Source organism: Lutra lutra, chromosome 12 (assembly GCF_902655055.1).
Source record: "Lutra lutra chromosome 12, mLutLut1.2, whole genome shotgun sequence".
Classification (NCBI taxonomy): domain Eukaryota; kingdom Metazoa; phylum Chordata; class Mammalia; order Carnivora; family Mustelidae; genus Lutra; species Lutra lutra.
In genome coordinates this window covers 25,639,811-25,660,891 of record NC_062289.1, presented here as the reverse complement: position 1 = coordinate 25,660,891, position 21,081 = coordinate 25,639,811, and the positions used below count along the sequence as shown (strand labels likewise).

Here is a 21,081-nt window from a genome sequence, read left to right as displayed (position 1 = left end):
TGGGTTACTGATTAATGAGGGGGAGGGGCTGTGCTGGCTGAGAGGCTGCCCTGGGGCTGGCAAGGTCCCCTAGCACCTTCTCGAGACCCTTCCTGGCCTCCACATTTCACTCTGCCTACTGTGCAAGGAGACACTTTCAACTTGCTTAGGGGCCTGTGGAAGCTGGGGCGGGGGTGAACGGGACAGGGTGACAAGAGCAGCTTGTGACCTCTGAGTGGCAGACGCAGAAAGGTGCGTCCAGAGAGCACAGTCATCGCCCGGTGTCGTACTGTTTCTGTTCCTGTTGAGCGGCCATCCCAAGTTCAAAGTAAAAAGGCAATTCTGAAATGAACAAACCCGAGAGCCACTAACAGTCCCTGGCCAGCGAACTGGGCTGTCTGCTGACAGGAACTCCCAGCCTGACAAGATGAAACCGGAGTGGAGATCAGTTCTTTTCTTTTCTGCCCTGGATCAAACCCCACACCAAACCAGCTCTCGGACTGTTCCGGCTGGTGGGGTTCCACGGCAGAGCAAGAAGATCAATGGAGCAAGTGACCTCCACGAACGGAGCCCTCCGGCGGGTGGGGAGAGCATGGAAACGAACACGCTCTGGTCACTGCCTGTTAGATCACCTCACACAACACCACCGCGGTGGGCCCGGACCCCCGCATGCTGCTGGCATCTCACAAACGGCCTTGACCGGCAGATTTAAAATTAAAAAGCGCGAGATGCACCCCCAAATGGGTGCATTCAGAACCAGAGTTCTAAAAGCAAAGTCAAGCTCTAGGGCTTTCAGATTGCCCCTGCCCTGTGGCTGTCCAGACATTAATACATCAGTGTCTCTGTGGACCTTCTCCCCTGGCCCCCCCACCCCACCCCACCCCGGGGCTGTGGTCCCACAACCCAGTCAGGGCACGGCTGGTCACCTCCCCTCCACACCGCACACCCAAGTACTATCAGAGTCTGGATTATAACTGTACCTCCTAAAGCCACTGCTGTTATCTTAGCCATCCAGGGGAGGATGGGGGAGGGGGCTGGAGCGGGAGGAGACAGACCTCTGTTTATCCACCAGCTTTGTTTTATCTCAACTCTCAGCAGACCACACAACCAAAGCAGAGGCAAAAGCCATTGAGAGCAAAGCTCTGCCTACCCTGGCGTGCTCAGACAATCCCTCCAGGGGCCCATCCCTGCACCTCTGCCTCATCTTCCAACACCTCACCCCACCGCCCGCCTCCAGAACCCAAGGGTCCTGGCTCCTTCCGTCCTGTGGAAACCGCCTGAGAAGCTGCCCTCCATCTGTACTCCAGACAGAGCCAAATCCCATTCCAGAGCCCTCTACCTCACTGACCCAAAAACACCTCCAGGAAAAATTTCTACCAGGGGCCCCCAAACTGCATCCTCCACACCTCACGGGGCCTAGCACATAGTAGGCACTCAATAAATCATCACTGAATGAATGAACCAGAGACATGCTGGCTTCCTGAAGCGGCTGGGTACCCCCCACCCTACCCCAGCTTTACACCCGCCAGAGAGAGGTACAAGTGAACCTAGCTGGGAGGAGAGCACGCCTTCCAGTCAGGGGTTAGCCAGAAAGGCCCAGGCCCCCCTCCCAGTGCCTGCTGGGGGTGGGAAGAGAGAAGCCCCGTCCTCAGCTACTTCCCAGCCAGCTGCGGCCGATCCACAGAGAGGGGTTTCCAAGCCAGGCGCCGGCCCGGCAACCTCTGTGGGCACACCACCTGCCCACAGCATTCTGCCTTGGCGTCCTGCTCTGTTTGGACAAGTTCCGCTCACCGAGTGTTCTCAACAATACTCTTACACACCCCACGGCTCTTGTTGTGTTATGAAAACAAAACAATGCACACTAAGGGAAAAAAGCTGGGGTGCGGGGCGAGTGAGTGGGGAGCAAGAGCGGGGCACAAGCGAATCTCCTTCTGGTCTCCATCCTAAAGGAGGCCCCCTTAGCAGCACACGCTGGGGCACTGGCCTGTGTCATCTGAACAATGACATCATAAGGGGGAGGAGGGGGGCTCAGAAACCCAGAGATGAGTAAATGGAAACTTGTGTTTTTATACCCAAGGACAATATACCACCTACTTCTCCACACCGCGTGGGACTGTGGCAAGCCCTCTTGCTGGGGGAAGCTTCTGGGTAACGGGTGGGCCCCATCACCCCCTTCCCCCACCACTCCTCAGGAGTGCCCTAGAAACGTAGTCTCAGAAGGTAAGAAATTCCTGGGGGGTGTGGGGGTGGACACGGGACTGGGCTCTGTGGCTGGAAAAATCAAGGCAGCCTCGACTCCCCGCCTGCCCCATGCCAGGCACCCATGTTAGGGGAAGGCAAGGCTTGGGAGGGAGAGCTGCAGGCACGAGCAAATTCTTATCTATGTCCACCGACCAAAAATATAAGTTTTTTTTTTTTTTCCCCCTTTTGCAAGTTAAAACTGAGCTAATGACACTGGGTGGGGCTCCGTGTGGAGGACCTCAAGCAGCCAAACCAAAATTCACTTCCAGCCAAGAGCTGCTTGGCCCCACCATTTGGGGAAGGAAACTGAAAAAGTCATGAAAGATTCTTCAGTGAACCAGGAAATAAGGCTGCAGTTAACATTTCAACTGAAGGTGACCCTTCTGGTCAAATATTTTTTTAATAATAAAAATAACATAAAGTTCTCAAACAGCCCCTTTCTTAAAGATAATGGCCTAAAAGTCCTGGTGGGAGTGGAAGGAAGAAGGGGGGGGGAGGGTGAAAACCCAAAGAAACAACAAAACAACAACAAAAAAATTCAGGGCTGGCCTCCTCTTAGCCACTACCTTTCGCGAACAACTTTTTTTTTCTGGAGTTCTTCTTATAAAAGGAATGATGCAATTTCCTGTCTTATCCCAATATTTCCTGTTCACTTACAAGGTGAAAGTTATCACTGTTTTAAACTGTCCTGAACTCCACAAAAAGCTTTTTTCCATCCAGGGCCCCCATTCCCAGCACAAAATCTCCCCACCTTAGAATGGAAACACCTTTTTTAGAGTCGGCTTCATTAAAGAGTCTCCAATGTCTGTGTGGTAGACAAAATCTCCCAGATCACAGCTTCCCCACCCCAGGTCCCCAAGGACACCCCACAGGGAGACATGGAAGGGGGCCGGGGGCAGCCCCAGCGTGTTTGGGTACAGCCGTCGCTGACAAAGTCAATGTTGCTTTCTTGGTATGTTAGCCACTAAATTGAGAACTGGACCTCAGCTGTTAATAATATCTTCCCGCTGAAAATAGCCCTGAGAGGAAGCCTCTCTGTGACAGTAGGCACCCGGCCAGACTCTGGGCTAGCCATTCAATCCTGCGCGAGGAAGATGGTAGGACCAGGAGTGACCTCCCAGTGGCCGTGATGTACAGTAACCTTTCACGAGGCTCCTGCAAAGGGAGGGCCCCCGGGGCAAGTCACCCGCCTCCCTCTGCAGCCCTATAACCTCAGTGGGGATGTCACACAGTTCAGGGGTCCCAGGCTTTGGGGGATGGGGACAGCCCCAGCATCTACTTGGTTTCCAATCCCTGGGCTGGCCAGGCAGCAGGGAACCAGGCTGGGTAGACCTGGGGGGAAAATACTATCTGGGGCAGAGAGGAAACAAGGGCACTCACTTCCCTTGCAAAAAGGTCAGGCTCGGAAAGAACCACAGGGAACTTTCCTGCCTCTCATTTCTGCAACCCACATGGAAAAGGGAAGGTCAAAAAAAAAGAAAAAGAAAAAGAAAAAAACAACACTGAGAAGTGCCTGCTTCTCCCCACTTCTTCAGGGAGTTAAAGAGTTAGAGAAGACAGGCCCGTCCACGGGAGCCCCTCAACCTAGGAGACCTCAGAGGTGCTCTGGGAACAAGTGCTTGTCAACAGTAGCTCCCAGGTACCTAACACAAGTTTTCCCATTTTTACTCTTTGGAATCACCGTTCTTGATTATCCAAGTATCAGCATGCATTTAAAAGTGACCACAGATCACTACTTTAAAAAAAATTGGGGTAAAATACATGTAACATAAAATGTACCATTAGTGACAGAGTGCATTCCCAGAGTTATGTAAGCATCAGCAGTATGTACATGGTTCCAGAACATTCTTTTCACCCCAAAAGGGAACTCTGTCCCACGGGCCACTTTTACAATCTCATTAAAGGGCAGAAATCAGCTGGAGGAAGGTGCCAAGTTAACACACCTTGTCAAGCTTCTCATCAAGCAAAAATCCTATTTGAGAAGAGGTTCATTCAGTGAGATACTCAAATTCTTCGCTAGAGAGAATGACACCTGCGTGGCCACCAAGATAAGCCACAAGAGTCCATCCCCCCCACCACCACCACCGCAGGAACACAGATCTCTCTGCCCCTCGTCCCAGGGCTTCCTCAACGTGTCAGCACCTGGTGAGCTCCACATCCTGGAAGCCCACCCGCACACCGTGATGCAGAAGATCCCAGGGTGTCTAACACGCAGGGAAGTCTGGGACCACCACCCTAGGCCTCGTGTCCCCCCACCTGCTTTACAGTTGCCGCTGTGGGTTCCAAGCCCAGACTGAAGCGCACGGCTCAGCCTGGCCGTCACGATGGGACAGCGACAGCGACAACAATAAATGCAAAGGAAGCCAAACTTGAGCATGACTTTGGCATTTCTTCCCTTTCTGTTGTCCTACTGGCTTGGAGCTTGCCACAGAGCCCCCCCACCCCAATAGGTCTAGAAATCCACCCAGCTACAACCAGGCTCTGCTAAGGAAAGCTCCAAGAAAGGCGGTGAGATTTCATGCGCTAGACTACAGCCGGACGTGACCCTGGAAACTGGCCCTCACCTGGCCCTCTCCCCCTTTGTTAGGAGGCCCTGTTCTGCCTTGGTGACAGAATGCAGGAGGCTGAAGCCCGTCTAATTCTGGCCAGGAGAGCAGCCCAGATTTGCTCCAGAGAACTTCATCTCCCTGCACTTAACCCCTGCCTGCCTACCTCATTCTTTCCCGGACAAAGGGGATTTCATGAATGAACCCACATCCAGGGCTGAGAGCATGGCCCCAAGCATTGCAGATGCCTGAGCTGCTGTCCAGGACTGGTCTTCACGGGGGAGTGGGTGTGCACCAGGTGAGCTGGTCCAGGCCCGACTCATTACACTGGCATTTAGGGAGCTGGGTCCCTAGAGTTACAGACTGTCTGGACCTGGGGGTAAGAGTGAGTAGGCAAGGAGCGCACTCACAGTCCCATGTGCTGGTACAGCTGCCTCCCCCAAAAGCCTGCTTGGATTGGAGCTCAGCCCTTCTTCTCCACCACCACCACCCTTAGCATTAGAGACCTCAGTGAAACCACAAGCTGCTTGTTCCCAGGCAGAGGAAGGGGACATGAAAAACAGACAGGCACCCAGATCCAGATCCCCAGTGTGCCATCACCATTCCAAGCTGGACAGTAAGTAACTGTTCCCATGGAACTGATCAACTTTGCTTAGAAACAAGATGGAATCATCTTTCCTAAGCTACTTGGTTTGAACCGAAGTTGACCATGGACTGAGCCAGAGCACATTTCCAGATTATATACAGCTAATTTTGAAGACTTCTTTCTCTGTAGCGATCACAGATGCCAGCAGGGATCAGAGAGAAGGAAGAGACAAGTTCCAGGAGTGCCCACTGACCTAAGGACACTCCCATCACCCAGAAGTGGGAACGAGAAGCCATACGTGGTATTTGTTTGTTTGGGTTTTTTTTTTAATACATGGTTTTTTGTTTTTTTTTTTTCCAAAGGTTTTATTTATTTATTTGACAGAGATCACAAGCAGGCAGAGAGGCAGGCAGAGAGAGAGGGAGAGGGAAGCAGACTCCTTGCTGAGCTGAGAACCTGATGCGGTACTCGATCCCAGGACCCTGAGATCATGACCTGAGCCAAAGGCAGTGGCCCAACCCACCGAGCCACCCAGGCGCCCCTAATACATGGTTCTTAAGGCCCTCCCCTGGGCTGGTGGGACCATGTCTCTCCGATAAGCATGACTCTGAACAGCCAGGAGTTGGGGCTCCCTCAACCGCAGTCCCAACCCCTCAAGACACATCAGTACCACATCAGCATTGCCCTCCACCTCCTTCCTTGAATTCCATGGTGGCATCTCTCTAAAAGTTTATATAACTACAAACTGCTAGCCTCCCATCCCAGCCCCAACTAAGGCCAGCTCCAGACAAGAGTACGTACAGGGAGGAGGACGGAGGACGGACGGGTCTATAGCTGAATGGCCCAGAACCTGCAGGTGAGAGACGGTGTTCCTCCAACCCACCCAGAAAAGGACAGATGAGCTAAAGGAAAACCCCACAGGGAACTCCAGACAGAAAGACTGCAAAGATGGCAGCTTCTAGCACATGCTTTTGATTACCAGTGATACAGGCAAAGCTCTGGGAGCAAAACCCTCCCGCTTCCACCACCGGGCCAAACCTAGAAGCTTCCCCTCTGCATCAGACCTCTCCCAGGCGGGTCCTTCCCAGGCGGGTCCTTCCCAGGCGGGTCCTTCCCAGGCGGGTCCTTCCCAGGCCAGGACCTGCTCCAGCAGCAAGGGCCCACTCTGAAGCTCCATGCCTTTCAAAAGGCACCACACACACAACTGAACTCGAGGCTGCCAAATCAGGGCCCAGAACCAATCCACAAACAACCCCCCAACCCCAAAGCGCATATCCTCGTGGAACAGCTGCTCTGCCATCCACCTACCCCAGGTGAGGGGAAGGAAGCCAGGCCTCTCCCACAGCCTGCCTGGGGACCCCGGCCTGCTTATGTGCCGGTGCACAGTCGTCTATCTGTACGTCTGCCGCACGCACACGCACACACGCAAAACCATGCACCCAGCAATCCATCTGTCTCAGAGAGCCGGCTGTCAGAAATGAAAGTACAATCTCCTGGAGCCAAGTCCCAGCCTTCTAAAAATGTGCCGTTTTCCCAGACTGAGGAAACTTGCAGGGGTGGGGCGTGTTTCACTGCGAAGTCCCGAAGGCCTGGGCCCATCGCCTCCCCGGCCAGACCCAAGCTGCAAGGCTGGATTCCAAATGCAGGCGGCAGGTCTGCGCCCAGGGCTCCCAGCCACCCACTCCCCTTCCCCGCAGGAGAGGGCAGGGCCAGCCTCGGAGTCACCCCGGCAGTTCAGGAGGGAATGCCTTTGAGCACACCCCCACCCCAACCTCCGAGGCACCACATTTTCACATGTGGCTGTTTTTCCTTTCCCTTCTTCCCTTGCCAAGAGAATCAAGCTCTGGCTCCCGCTCCCGACCTTCCTCCCACCCTAAACTGAGCCCCATTCATGAAGCCTGCTCTCAGCCAGGGCAGGACAGGAAGGAAAACAGCACACAGGGCCTATGAAAGACACACTCACAGAGGTTATTTCAAGGGGGAGGAGGGGTAGATCCTGGTGGCCGCTTTCACCGGTCCCCACCTTGACTGCCGCTTGCCCCCCCCCGCTTCCCGAAGCAGGCTCCCACCCTCCAGCCTCTGCTGACCCCTTCCCTTGGGCAGCCTCGTCCCACTTGGCCACGGGCACTGCCCCATTCGGCCACGCCGCCGCCACAGCCCCCACCAGCCTCATTCTCCAAGGTGGACACACCCAGGCCACCCCCCTCCCCTGATGGAAACATCAACTTGGGAAAGGAGGAAGTTTGGGCTCCCTCCATCTGCAAAACCCTCACCCTGGACCCCGGCCATTAAATCATCTTTTAGGAGGCACTCTCGCTCCAAAGGGCATAGCTCCGGGCTTTCTCCGTGCCCATCACCTCCCCTCCTACCACCCCCAAACCACTGGGCACCAACCCAAAAATCAAGTTTCTTCAATTTCCCCACACAACACATTATTAATAAACTGCTCCAACTCTGAACGGAAAGAAGAAAGAGCTCAAACTTTGAAGCCTTGGGAATTAGTAAATTAAGAGCTAAAATTCAAAACAAATGCTCTTTCATGTGGGGGCCCCCTGGTCTTTTTCCTTTTGCAGTTTGGTTAAACCATTGGATCCCTTCAGAGACAACCACTCCTCCCTAGCAGCTCCTTAGTGATCTAAATGGTTGCAATTACCTCAGGGGGTAGGGATGGGGACAGCAGTTAAGTCACTGTTTTACCCACACACCCCTTCCCCGGTTTGGGGAGGGCTTTGGGAACGTGAAGTCAAGCGCCCACCCATCTCCGACGGGGCTGTGCTGTCGTTTGGCTCTTGGGCCAAGGGAGGAGAAGCTCGGGCTGGTGTCTGGTGTCGTCACTTCCCCCAGCAGAGAAGACAGACAAGATGTTATCAATGAGACAACCCTTCCGAAAAGCCCCCCCTTTCAAACGCTACCACTTCCCTTGCTATTTCATGTGGTTCGAAGGGGCTGGGGATCCTCCCTACACGTTCAAGATCTAAAAAATAATCCCATCTAACAACATCCTGAGTGTGTTCTTTTGCCCAGACCCTCTCTCTTGGCCTTCTTTCTTTCAGGAACTTTCTCAGTCTTAGAAAGCAGAGAAGACGCAGTTCACACATTCCTGCAAGTTGCAAGTGCTCCCCGCTTCCCCTCCCCGCTCCCCCGCTGCGGTCCAGCCCCGTCCTCAGGCCTGAAGCCCCGCCCCCTCTCCAAGTCCCCTCTCCTTCCTGCTCACTCCTCATTAGGAGCTGTGTGTAAACAAAACCCTCCGGTCCCAGACAACAGTCAGAGTATATACTGCGCTGAAATAAAAACAAACAAGGGTCTTCCTAAAGGCGTCCTCCAAGCTCGGTTCCCGGGGAGAGCCTAGGAGGGTCTGGCTGGCCGGGATGAGCTGAGCATGACCGTGGCATGGAAGCGGTGCCTGACTCCCAGAGGTCACCTCACAGAAGGGGGTACACTACTAGTACCCCCTGGAGATAAATTCTACTGCTTCCATCCAAGCCGCCATGATCCTATACCAATGTCCCAAAGCAAGAGACGACAAATGCATGGAAGTCTGTGGAATTTCTCCCCCCCCCACCCCCACCCCCAGTCTACTTTGCCTCTTGCTCTAGCGAGCTCTCAGAAAACCCGGTGATGCCATACTTGGGTGCGAAAATCAGGTGTAAACCGGATGTCTTCGGAAAAAGAGGAAAATGCTTCCCACTTACACTGCTAATGAGTTTCTCCAAGTTTATGACTCTCTTCTCCTGCTTCTCAGGGACAAGGATGCTGGGCTCCCCAGTGCCCCTCCCTCAATCCCGTGACCCTCCAGCACTGGCATTCCAGAACCTCCAGCAGCCCATGGACCCTGAGGAAAAGCTTCCCTCCCAGGTAAGCCCTGTGAGCTCTACAGTCTGCCAGGCCTCCATCCTGTGGCTCCCGGGCACAGATACGCACTAAGCTAGACCGGAACGGACACTTTACAGAGGCACGGAGGACATCTATGCAGAATTCCCACCCTACACTTGAGTTATCTCTGCAAGTTCCAGAAAGGTGGATCTGTCCCTTTCAAGCTGCTCAATACACGAAGGACAAGTTGGAAAAAGATTTAAACCCATCAACTAATGAGACCCAAGTCAGCCAAGTACAACCCCCCTGAGCCTGTAGTTTCTTTCACAATAACCAGGAAACAGCACCCCGCCAGGCCGCAGCTGGCCCCCACTTCCTCATCCACGGAGCAGGCACAGGGGACCGCAGGATGACCAGCTCAGGGGCCGAGTCAACACGGATGCATCCAGTTTAAGCACATACAAGTGAGAATTAATCCCAGACCCATGGGGACAGCAGCAGGCCACCCCCATTCCTCCAGCGTCCAGTCATTTCAAGGTCTTGAAACTGCCAGGAAAAATAAGGGAAAATGTCTCACCTGAAAGCCCCCCAGGGGCCAGATAATTCGTTCCCCCTGTTTCAGCGGAGGAAGGCACAGCATCTGGACAGTCCGCTGTGGATTTGAGAACGAAAGAGAAATAAATAAATACACAAATAGATAAAAACACCAAGATGAATTTTTAAGCACATTCTAAACAGCTTTATAGAGAAACCACACAGGGCGCCTGGGTGGCTCAGTGGGTTAAGCCGCTGCCTTCGGCTCAGGTCATGATCTCAGGGTCCTGGGATCGAGTCCCACATCGGGCTCTCTGCTCAGCAGGGAGCCTGCTTCCCTTCCTCTCTCTCTGCCTGCCTCTCTGCCTACTTGTGATCTCTGTCTGTCAAATAAATAAATAAAATCTTTAAAAAAAAAAAAAAAAAGAGAAACCACACATTCCAAGCAGCCGACTCCTGCTGCGACGCTGATTATTAACGGACTGCTCAGGCTTTGCTGCCCACGGCAAGACAGACCACAGCACCTTGTCACCCGTCTGGGCTCCGGGCAGCCAGTTAATCATTGGTCAAGTCAGGCTCCATCACAGACTGGCTGGAAATTTCTCTTTTATTGCAAATCCCCCATTGAGAAAACCAGGTAGTTCCCAAGGTCAAAGAACGCCTGGGTTCTGTTCTCAACCCCCACTGCAGTCTGCCTACCAGCTATCGCTCGATCAAGGGTGAAGACTCTTTGCTCAGATCCTGGGGCCTCTCTGCCACTCCCACAGACCAGTCTCTCCCTCACCTTGTGAAAGACAGGCTTCCCAGTTCTTTAGGACTTTTTGAAGACTGCCCTTGGGCTGAAAGTCCTTTTTTTTTTTTTTTTTTGAATCTTATTTATTCGAGGGCCACATGGAAAAGCAGGCTCCCTGCCCCACGCCTCACTGAGCAAGGAGTCTAATGTGGGGCTCGATCCCAGGACCCTGGGATCATGACCCGAGCCAAAGGCAGACGCTTAACCAACTGAGCCACCTAGACCCCAGCTTTTCCCTTTTTAATTGACATATTAGTATGGGAAAGCGTACACATCTCAGAACAACCCCATGAATCCTACTTGTGTACACGCCTGCGTAAAGCCACCACCACCAGATCAGGACAGAGAACATCTCAAGGCTCCCAGCTGGAGGGGAAATGTTCTACCTCCTTCCAGGACTGGTCCTTCCCGGGCAGCCCCAGATCTGTAAATCTCCCCCTTCCCTGTCCTCGGCTCCCATAAAATCTTTCCGGCACCCAGCACTTGGGAGTTCCCTTCTGCCGTCTTTGCAGATCATTTACCTTCAGATTCCGCCTGTCCTAGCTGGACTAGAAGCTTCTCTTCAACATCTCTGTCACCCTCGGGTGCTCTGCACAGTGACCCGAATGACAATTCTACCTGAGAAACAGACTCGACAGTCTCCCTCCAAGCAGCTAAACCCTCCAAGCAGCTAAACCAAATAATAATGCCTCCGAACCACAACTAATTACACCATGAAACAAAGATACACAAGACCCTGTAAGCTCTGTCATGCACCACTGCCAATGCCAAACTTCCAGAGAGTCCTAGGAAAAGGCTGGCTCAGGAAAGAGGCTTCCTGGTGTCACCCAAGCACACAATTCCAGCCCCCCAACCACCCCAGGTGACCAGCAGCATGTCCCCAGGGTGTGTCCTAACCAGCTTCCCACTGGATCCACTTGGCCAGATGGGCCAATAGAAGCCAAAGTCAAGAGCAGCTCGGAGACAAGGAGCCCATCAGCAGTCTCTGTTACCCCCTCAAAAAAGAGGTGGGGGGCTGAGCAGGGCTTACACAGGACCCCAAAACCACCACCTCTGGGTTTCTCCCACTTGCCCTTCCAACTACTAATCCCAGGACCCTCCCCCCTCCCTTCCCACATGCTCCTGCGTTTCTCTCTTTGTGGCTGGAAGAACAACTTTTCAAAAATTCTCACTAGGGGAAGGGGGAGCGCAGGCGCCGCAGCGGTGGGCAGGGGAGAGAGAAAAGACTGCGTGTAATCTCATTTTATCAGGGTGAAGTGTAATTCCTAACAGGAATATACAGTTTTACAGGATACACTTAATCAAATGCAAAACAATAGGGGGAGCAGGAAATGGAGCTGCTTGTTAACTGGTGGAGACCCTGCACTTTCTAAACTACTTTGATGGCCTTCACCATGTTCTAGAGATAGGCCCTACCTATCCACAAGCGGAAGACACACCTCCCCCACCCCCGTTAAAGATGACGACTGATCCACGGCCACAGCCCCCTGCCCTCCTTCAGCTTTGGCTGGCTGAGTCCCAGGGGCCAAGTGTGTTTCAAAGGAAGAGCCCAGCATCTCGGGGCAGAGCTGGGGCCACATTCAGGGTGTCAGCCCCGCTCAGATCAAAGGTAAGCCAGGTCGGCACCGACAACCACAAGGGTTTTTATGAAATGGTGCTCTGCCCTTCTACAGAGCCTTTGATCTCAGGAGGGATTTACAAACATTAATTAGGCCTCCCTACCACCCCTGTGAAGTAGCGAAGTATACCTGTTCGACCCGCACCCGGGTAAACTGAGGCGTCCCTGACAGTCCAAGGGGCCACCCAGTGAGCTGGGCCATGCCCAAGAGATCAGTGCTCATCTCTCCCTTCCCACAGCTCTCCCTCCCCAGGCATCGCCGGTCCCCGCAGGTAGTCAGGCCTGTGGGTAGTCAGGCCGACAGTCCCAGCATCCAGCCTGACCTCGAGCTACACAGCCAGGTGCTCGCAGCTCGTAAAGATCCAAGAGGCCACACACCTCCATCCCTCACCCACTAAAAAGCTCCAGCAAGACAGACCTCCAAAGTTAGTGTCTCAGTCTCCACCCTGTGTCACCGCTCTCCAGAGCCCAGGCTGCACACACACACAGAAGTTCTAGGCCATTCCTGGCTCTCATCCATCGTTAAACATTACCAAGCACCCAGTAAGTGCTGGGTTCTCCGGGAGGAAAAGACAGTCCTTAAAAGACGCAAACCTGGGGACCAGCCAAGGAACAAGCTGTCCAGAGGGGATACAAGGTGAGGGAGCTGGAGATCCAACTTCTCTCACCAAGAGAATGGTTCCTGGAGAGCCTGGATGTTCTGTCAACTTAGTTCTGAGCTTTGTAAGGGGCACCAGAGCCAGAGGAGCTCCAACCCCGCTCCCCGCCAACCACAGCTGTACCCTCAATGTACCAGGTCTGCCCCCAACCACAAGTCCCATGAACCCTGGGGACAGCACAATCCACGGCATCAGAATCATTCACATTTTTAGACAGGCACATCACCAGGCCTGTAGAATGAATGAATGACCCAGTTAATGAGCCAATGAATGAATCATTTAACTCTTCACTCTTTGATCATCTAGATTTAAAGAGGTTCAGAAAAGTTAAAAGGCATGTGTTAAGAAGTAAAAACAGGGCTAGATCCCAGACTTCCCAACTACGCATTGGAGGCCTGACCCACCCAGTGGGTACCGATCACCTCGGTCCCCAGCCTACTCAAGTAGTGTCTCCAGCAAGGAGCCCCTCCCACCGCCCACCAGTCAAGCAGATACGATGTGGATACGGACACAGGGAGCCCACAGAGCACTCCCCTCAGCAGCCCCAGCCCATACACCAACTACTACTCTGAAACAGCACGTCCTTATCCCTTGTGGGAAGGGAGGCAGTCTTCTTGACTTCAAATAGCCCCAAGTCCCAGCCATCTTGCCCCTAGGTTCAGTTAATGTCTAACTCTTTCCAGGAAAATCCTGCTGGTTTGGGACCACCCGGCACCCACGTCTAGAAGCTACCCCAGGATGGCTTGAACCACAGCAAAATAGGAGTTCCCAGCTTTAAGCCCTGGAGTTCCTCCAAAGGCCGCAGAGGTACCAGGCAAGCTGGAGACTTCCCAGAAGGGATTCTCTTAGCTGTGCGACTGGCTAAGATTTTAACAGTTGTCCATTGTAAAACCTTGCAACTGGTTCTCACCTAATCACCCAAGACCAAAAATCCAGCCTAGAGCTCAGACGCTTAAGAACGCAAGCAGCTGATCTCAATTCCCCAGCCAAGTATTCTCCTCCCGTGTGCAAAGTGAAGACAAAAACCTGGGGCAGCATCCCATCTGTGTGTGTGACTTCAAGGCCCGGGTCCCTGCCCTATCTCCAGCCCCACCATTCCCAGACCTGGCTGCCCGCCAGGGTATGAAGACAATTCTTGGTGGGGGGGGCAGTGAATGGTTTTGCCCCTTACCACCTCCTGTCCCTACACAACAGCTCCTTTTTTCATTCTTTTTTTGTTTTGTTTTAAACAAAACGTTTTTGGGTGAGTAACCAGCTGTTTGAGTTTCCGACTGGCAAGCTAATCACTTCCTATTGGCTGATCTTGAAAACTTTTCTCCCCCTTGGAAATGGCACACTCCTGTCTTTGTGGCTTCTCTGTTTACACACATTTTGCTACCTAATGTCAACACTTGCTAATGAATAAATCTATCACTCCACTCACAGAAAATGAGGTCCTGGCCTGACAGGAGGACTGCCTGCATCCCATGAACAGATTTATCCTCATGTCCCTGCAGGAGACCCAAGACAACTACACCCTCCCTTCTATGCTTTCAGGTTTCCACAAGCATTTATCAACCCCTAGTAATCTTTACTCCTGGGGCCAAGGTGAATGGTCTTTCTCTCCTTTAAGGAACCCCTCCAGATGGGAAAGATGCACAAGTTAAAACCAGAACAGGGCAGAGATGGCCCCTTGTAGGACGAACCTCATGAACACTGGGTCTCGATGTCGAAAGCTCAGCCAAGGTCCGTTCTAGAACGGAGCGTCTTGGTGATGTTTGTTACAAATACACAGAGCCGGTTATCTCCTCATTAATGACCATTTATCTGGTGTTTTGTAAATCGAAAGCAAAATATCACGGGCTTTGCAGGCAGTGGTTAGCCCAGCACCAGGCAGGCAGCAACGCCTCCCGACTTCAGGGAGCGGAGGAGTCCCGGGAGGGCTGGCTGCAGAGCACGGGCTTCGGTTACACCGTTCATTAAAGTATTTAATTTATGACAACGCCCCAGCAAAACTTTTAATTAGTGGGGGGAAAGGCCCAACAGTCAAAACTCATGAGGCGGAAGGACTTGTGGAATTCCGAGAGAAAACTGGGGCCCAACCCTTCACGTCTCCTGCGCCCAGAACCTTGGCAAAACAAAAATGTCACAAGGGTTGCAGTTTTCAAGTACCAGGACATGGGCCTGAAGCCCCAGGCTACACACAGTCCCACAGGGGGTGAATCCCTTCCCCCCTCACCGTGCAAGAAGGGGCTCGAGGACACTGGGGCCCATCCCTGTTGGCACTCCCGAGCCCCAGTTTTCGCTGCCCCGCTGCCCCCTGGCACTGTGTGCCCCAAGGGTGAGCCCCTGCCCAGCCAGCCAGCAGCTGAAAGCAGACGACCGCAATGGGGCTGGTGCCAGTCTCAAATGGGCTTCCGCTCTGGCCCCACGCCACCCAGTGACAAAGCAACAGGCAGGCAGAGCTATGCTAAAAACTTGTGTAGTCTCAAGAATTCTGAGAAAACCCAGGGACAAAGTGACTTCCAGGTGTCCTCTGCTTCTGTCGCCTTTACTTGTTTTTGTTTTGTTTTATTTTAGAGCGGAAAAGTGTCCCAACCTACTGGCACAGAGGCATAGTAACAGAAAAATCATTTCCCTGATAAAACATGTCTACTGGCCAGGTAGGAAGGCTTGTTTAGAGATTTTCTAACCTCTTACTTTCAACCAAAGCCTTCCCTGCCCCTTTGAAACAGTCTTCCCTCTCCTCAAATTATCCATTCTTCACACTGACTCTTCTGGCACTCACAAGATCTGCATTTTCCCAGCAACCTGTCCTATTTGGCGCTGGAGACCCTCTGCGTGGATCAAATTCCACGTGTTAAAGCGGAGCCAACACTGGTGAGAGTGAAAATACATTAAAAAAAGAAAAAAGGAACAAAATGTTAAGGAACACCTTTGCAAAAAAGAAAATCTAGATATTCATTCACACGCGCGCGCGCGCGCACACACACACACACACACACACACCAGCCACAACAAAAACAGAAAAATCCTCCAAACTTCCAACAGAGGAAGCCCAGAATCACCTCGGGGCAAGCCCAGCTCCTCCCCAGAGCCGCTGCCGCGAAGGAACGATCCGCGGTCTAGAGGCTCCGCGTCTAACTTAAGATAGGAAGGATATTTTTAAAATCATCCACTCACCAGTTGGTTTGAGAAAATCCATCGGGTATCTGGAGTAAGGAGGAGGGGGAGACTCTGGAATTAAAAAAGTAAGAGAAAATAAAGGCCGAGCCATGAGAGAGAGAGAGATAGAAACTTACGATAACAGAGGCATTCTTTCAGCCCAACTGTTTGTCTTAGCTGTGGGGGTTGGAGGAGGGCCGCGAGGCGGTGATTGCCTTGATATTTAGCTGTCAGATAAACAAAAGAGGCCGCCTGGCGCCAGCCTCGGCGCTCCGCTCCTCCACGTCTGCAGCCGCCCCGCCACCGCGCTCCGCCGGCCCGGCTGGAAAGCACCGGCTCGGCCGGGGCCGCGCACTTCACAGTTCACGGGGCGGGGAGGGACAAAGCCCCCTCCCCGTCCCCGACCCCGACCCCGCCCGCCCGCCGGGTGCGCAATTCACCCCCCGCGAACCCCGCAACCCCCCGCCCCCGCCGCACACGCGCGCAGAAAACTCGGGGATCCCCTTTCCCAGCCCACCCGGGAGACGCGCCCCAAGTGCGCTGGCGAACTTGGGAGGATCTGCGGGGGCCCGAGGCACATCCCCAGCCGCGCACAGAGACGTGGAGAAACGGGAAGCGGTGGAAAAGGCTGAAGGAGGCTGGGGTCTCAGAAGGGAGGCCGAGGCTCAGAGAAGCATTGGACAGACCACCCTACAGTCAATTCTCTGCTTTACTGTACTGGAAGAAAGGAAAAAGCTGGGGATACCCAACTTCTGACCACTGGCTCTTTTCCATTCTGGCTGGCGGACTTGAGAGTGAGAAACCCAGCTGGGCCTCCCATCCTAACCCTCTCTGCCCCAAGACCCCAGGGCTGCGCGGCCAGGGAGGATCCCGACGTGACTCTCCTTGTTTACTAAAGGCACCGAGACTTCCAGCCTCTACAACTCGCTTCTCCCAACCTTCCTTGGCGGGCTTGGACAGAATCCAACTCGGCCACACACCTCAACGCTTTTCCGGGTGCATGGGAGGCGTGACCCCCACTTCTCTCTGCACCCCCAGCTGATGTGGAAATGAAGACAACTCATTTTTAACCGCGTGCCTGGGAAAAATGTGCCTGGGCAATGCCCACAACCCACCTAGGGGCAACAGAGGAGAAGAACCTGGAAGGGAACCCCCAGGGAATGCCCTTGCAGTTTCCCCGTGTCCTGTCTCTACTTTTGTCCCCAAAATCTTCCCAGAAAAGAATGTACACCCCTCCCATCCAGGTGGCTGCGCGCGCGCGCACACTCACACACACACACACACACACACACACACACACACACAGACAAGCCCTGGGGGGCTTAGGGGGTTCTTCCACTTGAGCGCCAGCGGAAGGGAAGGGAGGGGCGCGCACACACACACACACACACACACACACACACACAGACAAGCCCTGGGGGGGTTAGGGGGTTCTTCCACTTGAGCGCCAGCGGAAGGGAAGGGAGGGGGTGCGCGCAGATCAACTTCTTACCTAGTTCGCAGAGTCGGCTAAGGTGATGGGGGTTGCAGCACACCAGCTCGGGGTTGATCTTCCCGTAAGATTCACAGCAACACAGCCTCTTGACTTCCGAGGAATGCCTGAGATCCGGCCACCTGAACACTTTGCACAGCAGGAGGGGGAGCGAGTAGGACGAGGGCGGCTGCGGGGGCTGCGAGCCGGCGGGCGCCCCCAGGCCCAGCCTGCAGTCCAGGCGGCCGGGCAGCAGGAGGCACGCGGTGCGCGTACCGCCGCGGGACTCCACGGCCTGGAGCAGCAGCTCCAACTGCCGTTCCTTCAGTTTCTTGAGCACCGAGTGCGTGAGCGCCTTCAGATCCGCCTCGGAGCCCCCGGCCGCGCCGGCGCCCGTGGCTGGGGGGTGGGGATGGTGGTGACCTTTGGCACCTCGGACCGCCTTGCCCAGGCAGCAGCCAGCCCTGCCCGCGCCGCCGCCACCGGCCCCATGTGCCCGGCCGTCCGTCGCCCCTTCTCCCCGCAGGTCGCCTCCTCCTCCGCCTCCCCCCGCGCCCTCCTCCTCGTCCTCGCCGCCGGGCGCACGGCTCCTCCAGAGACGCCGGACGAGCGCAGATCGTTTGGTCCTGAACATGCGGGGCGAGGAGGCGAGGAGAAAAGTCGTTTGCCGGCTAAGGAGCGAACATGACCTCCGCACACCATGAAGAAGTCGGGCGCCGAGTTGGGGCAGCAGGCGCAGGCGATAGCAGCAACAACAGGGGCCCGGGCAGGAGCGGCGGCGGCCCGAGGGGCGCTCCGTGGCATGCGCCAGTCTCCCGGAGGCCGGGGCGCGCGCGGGGGCCCGGGGGCGCCCGCCGGGGCTCGGGGGCCTGCGCTCTGGCTGCCCCACCCCGCGCGGCCCGCGCCGTGCGCGGCTCTCCCGCCCCGGAGCACCCCGGAGGAACGCGGCCGCCGCTTCCCTGGGGGCGGCGAAGCCTACCCCGGTCGGCGCCTCCCAAAAAAGAGGCCCCCCCGCAGCGGCTCCCGAGAGTCGGGCTCGCCAGCCTTGGCTTCCTACATGGAAGATCCGCGGGGGCAAAAAACGAAAGGCGTTTGGCTGGGCTGCTGGAGGGAAGAAAAAGCCTCTTTCCCCCTTGCTAAGCAACTTAATTTGGGGGTGGGGAGAACAGGCAATTAAAAAAAAAAAAAAGCAGGCACGCGATTTATTTTTTTCCTCTATATCCTTAGTAACCGGATCTCCTCGAATTCCGTGCACACGAAGACTCGGGGGAGGGGGCCGAGTGGACTTCACCCCGCATGAGATGTCTGGCGAAATAGGAAGGCTCTCAAAAATCTAAGAACCAAATATGCAAAGCCCAAAATGAAAAACACCACCTCCTCGCACCCCCGGAGGTCTGGGGGCGTCCGGCTGGAGCTAAGGTTTAAAAAAAGAAATGTTTACAAAGTAAAACAAGACGTTTGAGGGGTGGAAAAAAACGTATCCACGAGTTACATCCCCCTCTTTTCCTTACAGAGCCCCGCTGGTCTTCCTCTCCTTTTCTTCTGCCAAGGAAAAAAAAAATCGTATATTTTTTTAATCCACAGAAAGGTCTGGCTAGGCTGCTTCAATCCGCGGCATCTGGGTGTTTCAGGGGAGTCTGGTCTTTCCTCCTGCGCTCCCGGGGGCCCCGGTCCTCGGCGGGGACTTCCTCGGGGCTGGCGGGGGCGCAGGGGCAGAAGATGCTGCGGCGGCGGCGGCAGCGGCTGCGCCCGGCGGGGCTGACAGCGCGGGGGAGGGCGGCGCGGCGGCGGCGGCGGGCCCCTGGCGGGTCGCGCGCTCTCGCCCTCCTGGGCGCAAGCTGTTCACTGACGCGGGGGCCGCCGGCGCCCCCTCCCCTAGCCGCGCCTGGCCGCCGGGACTCCCCGCAGGAGCTGCTCGCCCCGACCCGGCTGCGGCGGCAAGGAGGCCCGGGTGTCCTCACGCCGCCTCCTCCACCGAGACTCTCCTCGTCGCGCCCGGGAGCCTCCTTGTCCCCCGTCCGCCCTCTCCTGGCGCTCGGGTCCTTCTGCCGCCGCCGGGGACTCGCCGCGCCCCACTCAGGGTCTCCGGGGCCGGACGCTCGGCAGCTCGGCGCCGGCGGGCTGGCTCTGTCTCGGGCAGCTCTCTCCCGCGCGGCGAGCGGACCGAGCACGGCGCCCGGCTGGCTCGGCTGGCGCAGCTCGGGGACAGGGTGCTCCGTGCGCCGAACGAGTGAGCGAGTGTGCCCGCGGCTCGCCGCCTCCCGCTAGGCCTCCCGCCCCCGCCCCCTTCCCTCCCCCTTCCTCCCCCTTCGCTCCCCCGCCCCCAGCCGCCGCCGCCGCCTCCTCCCCGCCCCCCGCTCCCCACCCCCCCCCCCCCGCCTCGGGCCCTCTGCTCTGCTGGTTCCACTGCGCAGTGGCGCGCCCGGCTCCGGCCTCGTCACGTGGCCGTCTAGACACCCTGTCGCTTTAAAAAAAAAAAAAAAAGCGATTGTGTTTCGCAAACAACAGATCGGGTTTCTAAAAGCTATTTCTCCCCCCGCCCCCCCGCCACCGCCACCCCCTCCCCGGTCTGCAGAAGGGGGACCATGGTGAGGGGGGTGGGTAAAGGTGGGGAGCCTTGCAGCTCCCAGAATCGATTAGCCCTGGCAGGATCAGAGGAGAAATGGGAAGACCCGACAGCACCGAGCGGGCTTCGCCGGCAGGTTTTGGAGCGGAACGAACCGGTCGGTGGCTCGATTTAGACCCAGCCGGGGAAGCTTAGCCGTGGCTGTCCCGCGCGCGCTCGCCCTAGCGCTTCATTCATTCGTTTTGTTTTAAAGGCCCTGGCGGCGGATCCCCTGGCCGCGCGGGAGGGAAGGGGGAGGAGAGCGCTGTCTCCGTTTAGAAGACATTTACACCGGACTGGACCCAGGCCCTGGGAAGTGTGCGCTGGAGGGAACAGCCGGGCCGCCGAGGGCGGGGAGGCGGCGCGAATGTGACCTCAGCGGCGGCCGCGCGCTCCCTCCCGCCCTCTCCCGCTCCGGGCTCGGGTTTCTAGGACTGCCTGGAGAAGTGTGTCTTGTGCACAGCTCTGGAATGCATTTGGCAGGCTGACGGGCTGCGAGGGGCAGCATCCAGGCGGGAGAAGGGGCGGGGGCGGCGGGGGGGGGGGGCGCTCTCCAGCCCGCCGCCGGCAGCTTTCCTCCGGAGCCCGGAAGACCTCCGGCACCCCGCCTCCCGACGCGGGAAGGTTACCTTTCCTAGCCGACCTGCCTGGGGCATGCATATGCATGCAGGGCCTGTTTCTGAGCCCTTCTCGGCCCCGAAGCTTTCAAGGTGCTTAGGGTCATAGAGTTTATCGCCTGACCCCACGTTCGGGAGAAGCACAGACCCAGCTGTCAGGTTACTGCAAGGAAATGGGTAAGGCCTCGGAACGCACAGAACCAAAATGCGTTTATTTCGTGAAAGCTGATGGTACTGAGAAGCGAAATGATTTAAATATATACACATCACTATTGACGAGGCCACTAGTTGGCATGGTGATCTAACCTCACAAATTATTCAGTGAAATAAAAATTTTTTAAAGTCATTTACAATTGTACTATCCGTACAATAATAAAACTGATGGGGATGAGATGAACGACGAATCTTTGTAAAAGGTAAAACGTACTATTTTCATTATCCCAGCTAAATTATACGTTCTTAGGAGGAAAAGAGA

The 21,081-nt window shown here is 55.5% G+C and overlaps 1 protein-coding gene across 1 annotated transcript in view; it reads right to left on the bottom strand.

Moving 5' to 3' along the window:
* Positions 1–18,438, bottom strand: part of SMAD7 (SMAD family member 7) — a 30,385-nt gene extending 11,947 nt beyond the window's left edge. Inside the window, exons 1-3 of the mRNA XM_047697277.1 lie at positions 17,406–18,438; positions 15,932–15,985; positions 9,743–9,817 (exon numbers count right to left, since the gene is read on the bottom strand). Coding sequence (XP_047553233.1) covers positions 9,743–9,817; positions 15,932–15,985; positions 17,406–18,018 — 742 coding nt within the window. The 5' untranslated portion in view covers positions 18,019–18,438. The remainder of the gene's footprint in view (positions 1–9,742; positions 9,818–15,931; positions 15,986–17,405) is intronic.
* Between the last annotated feature and the right edge of the window lie 2,643 nt (positions 18,439–21,081).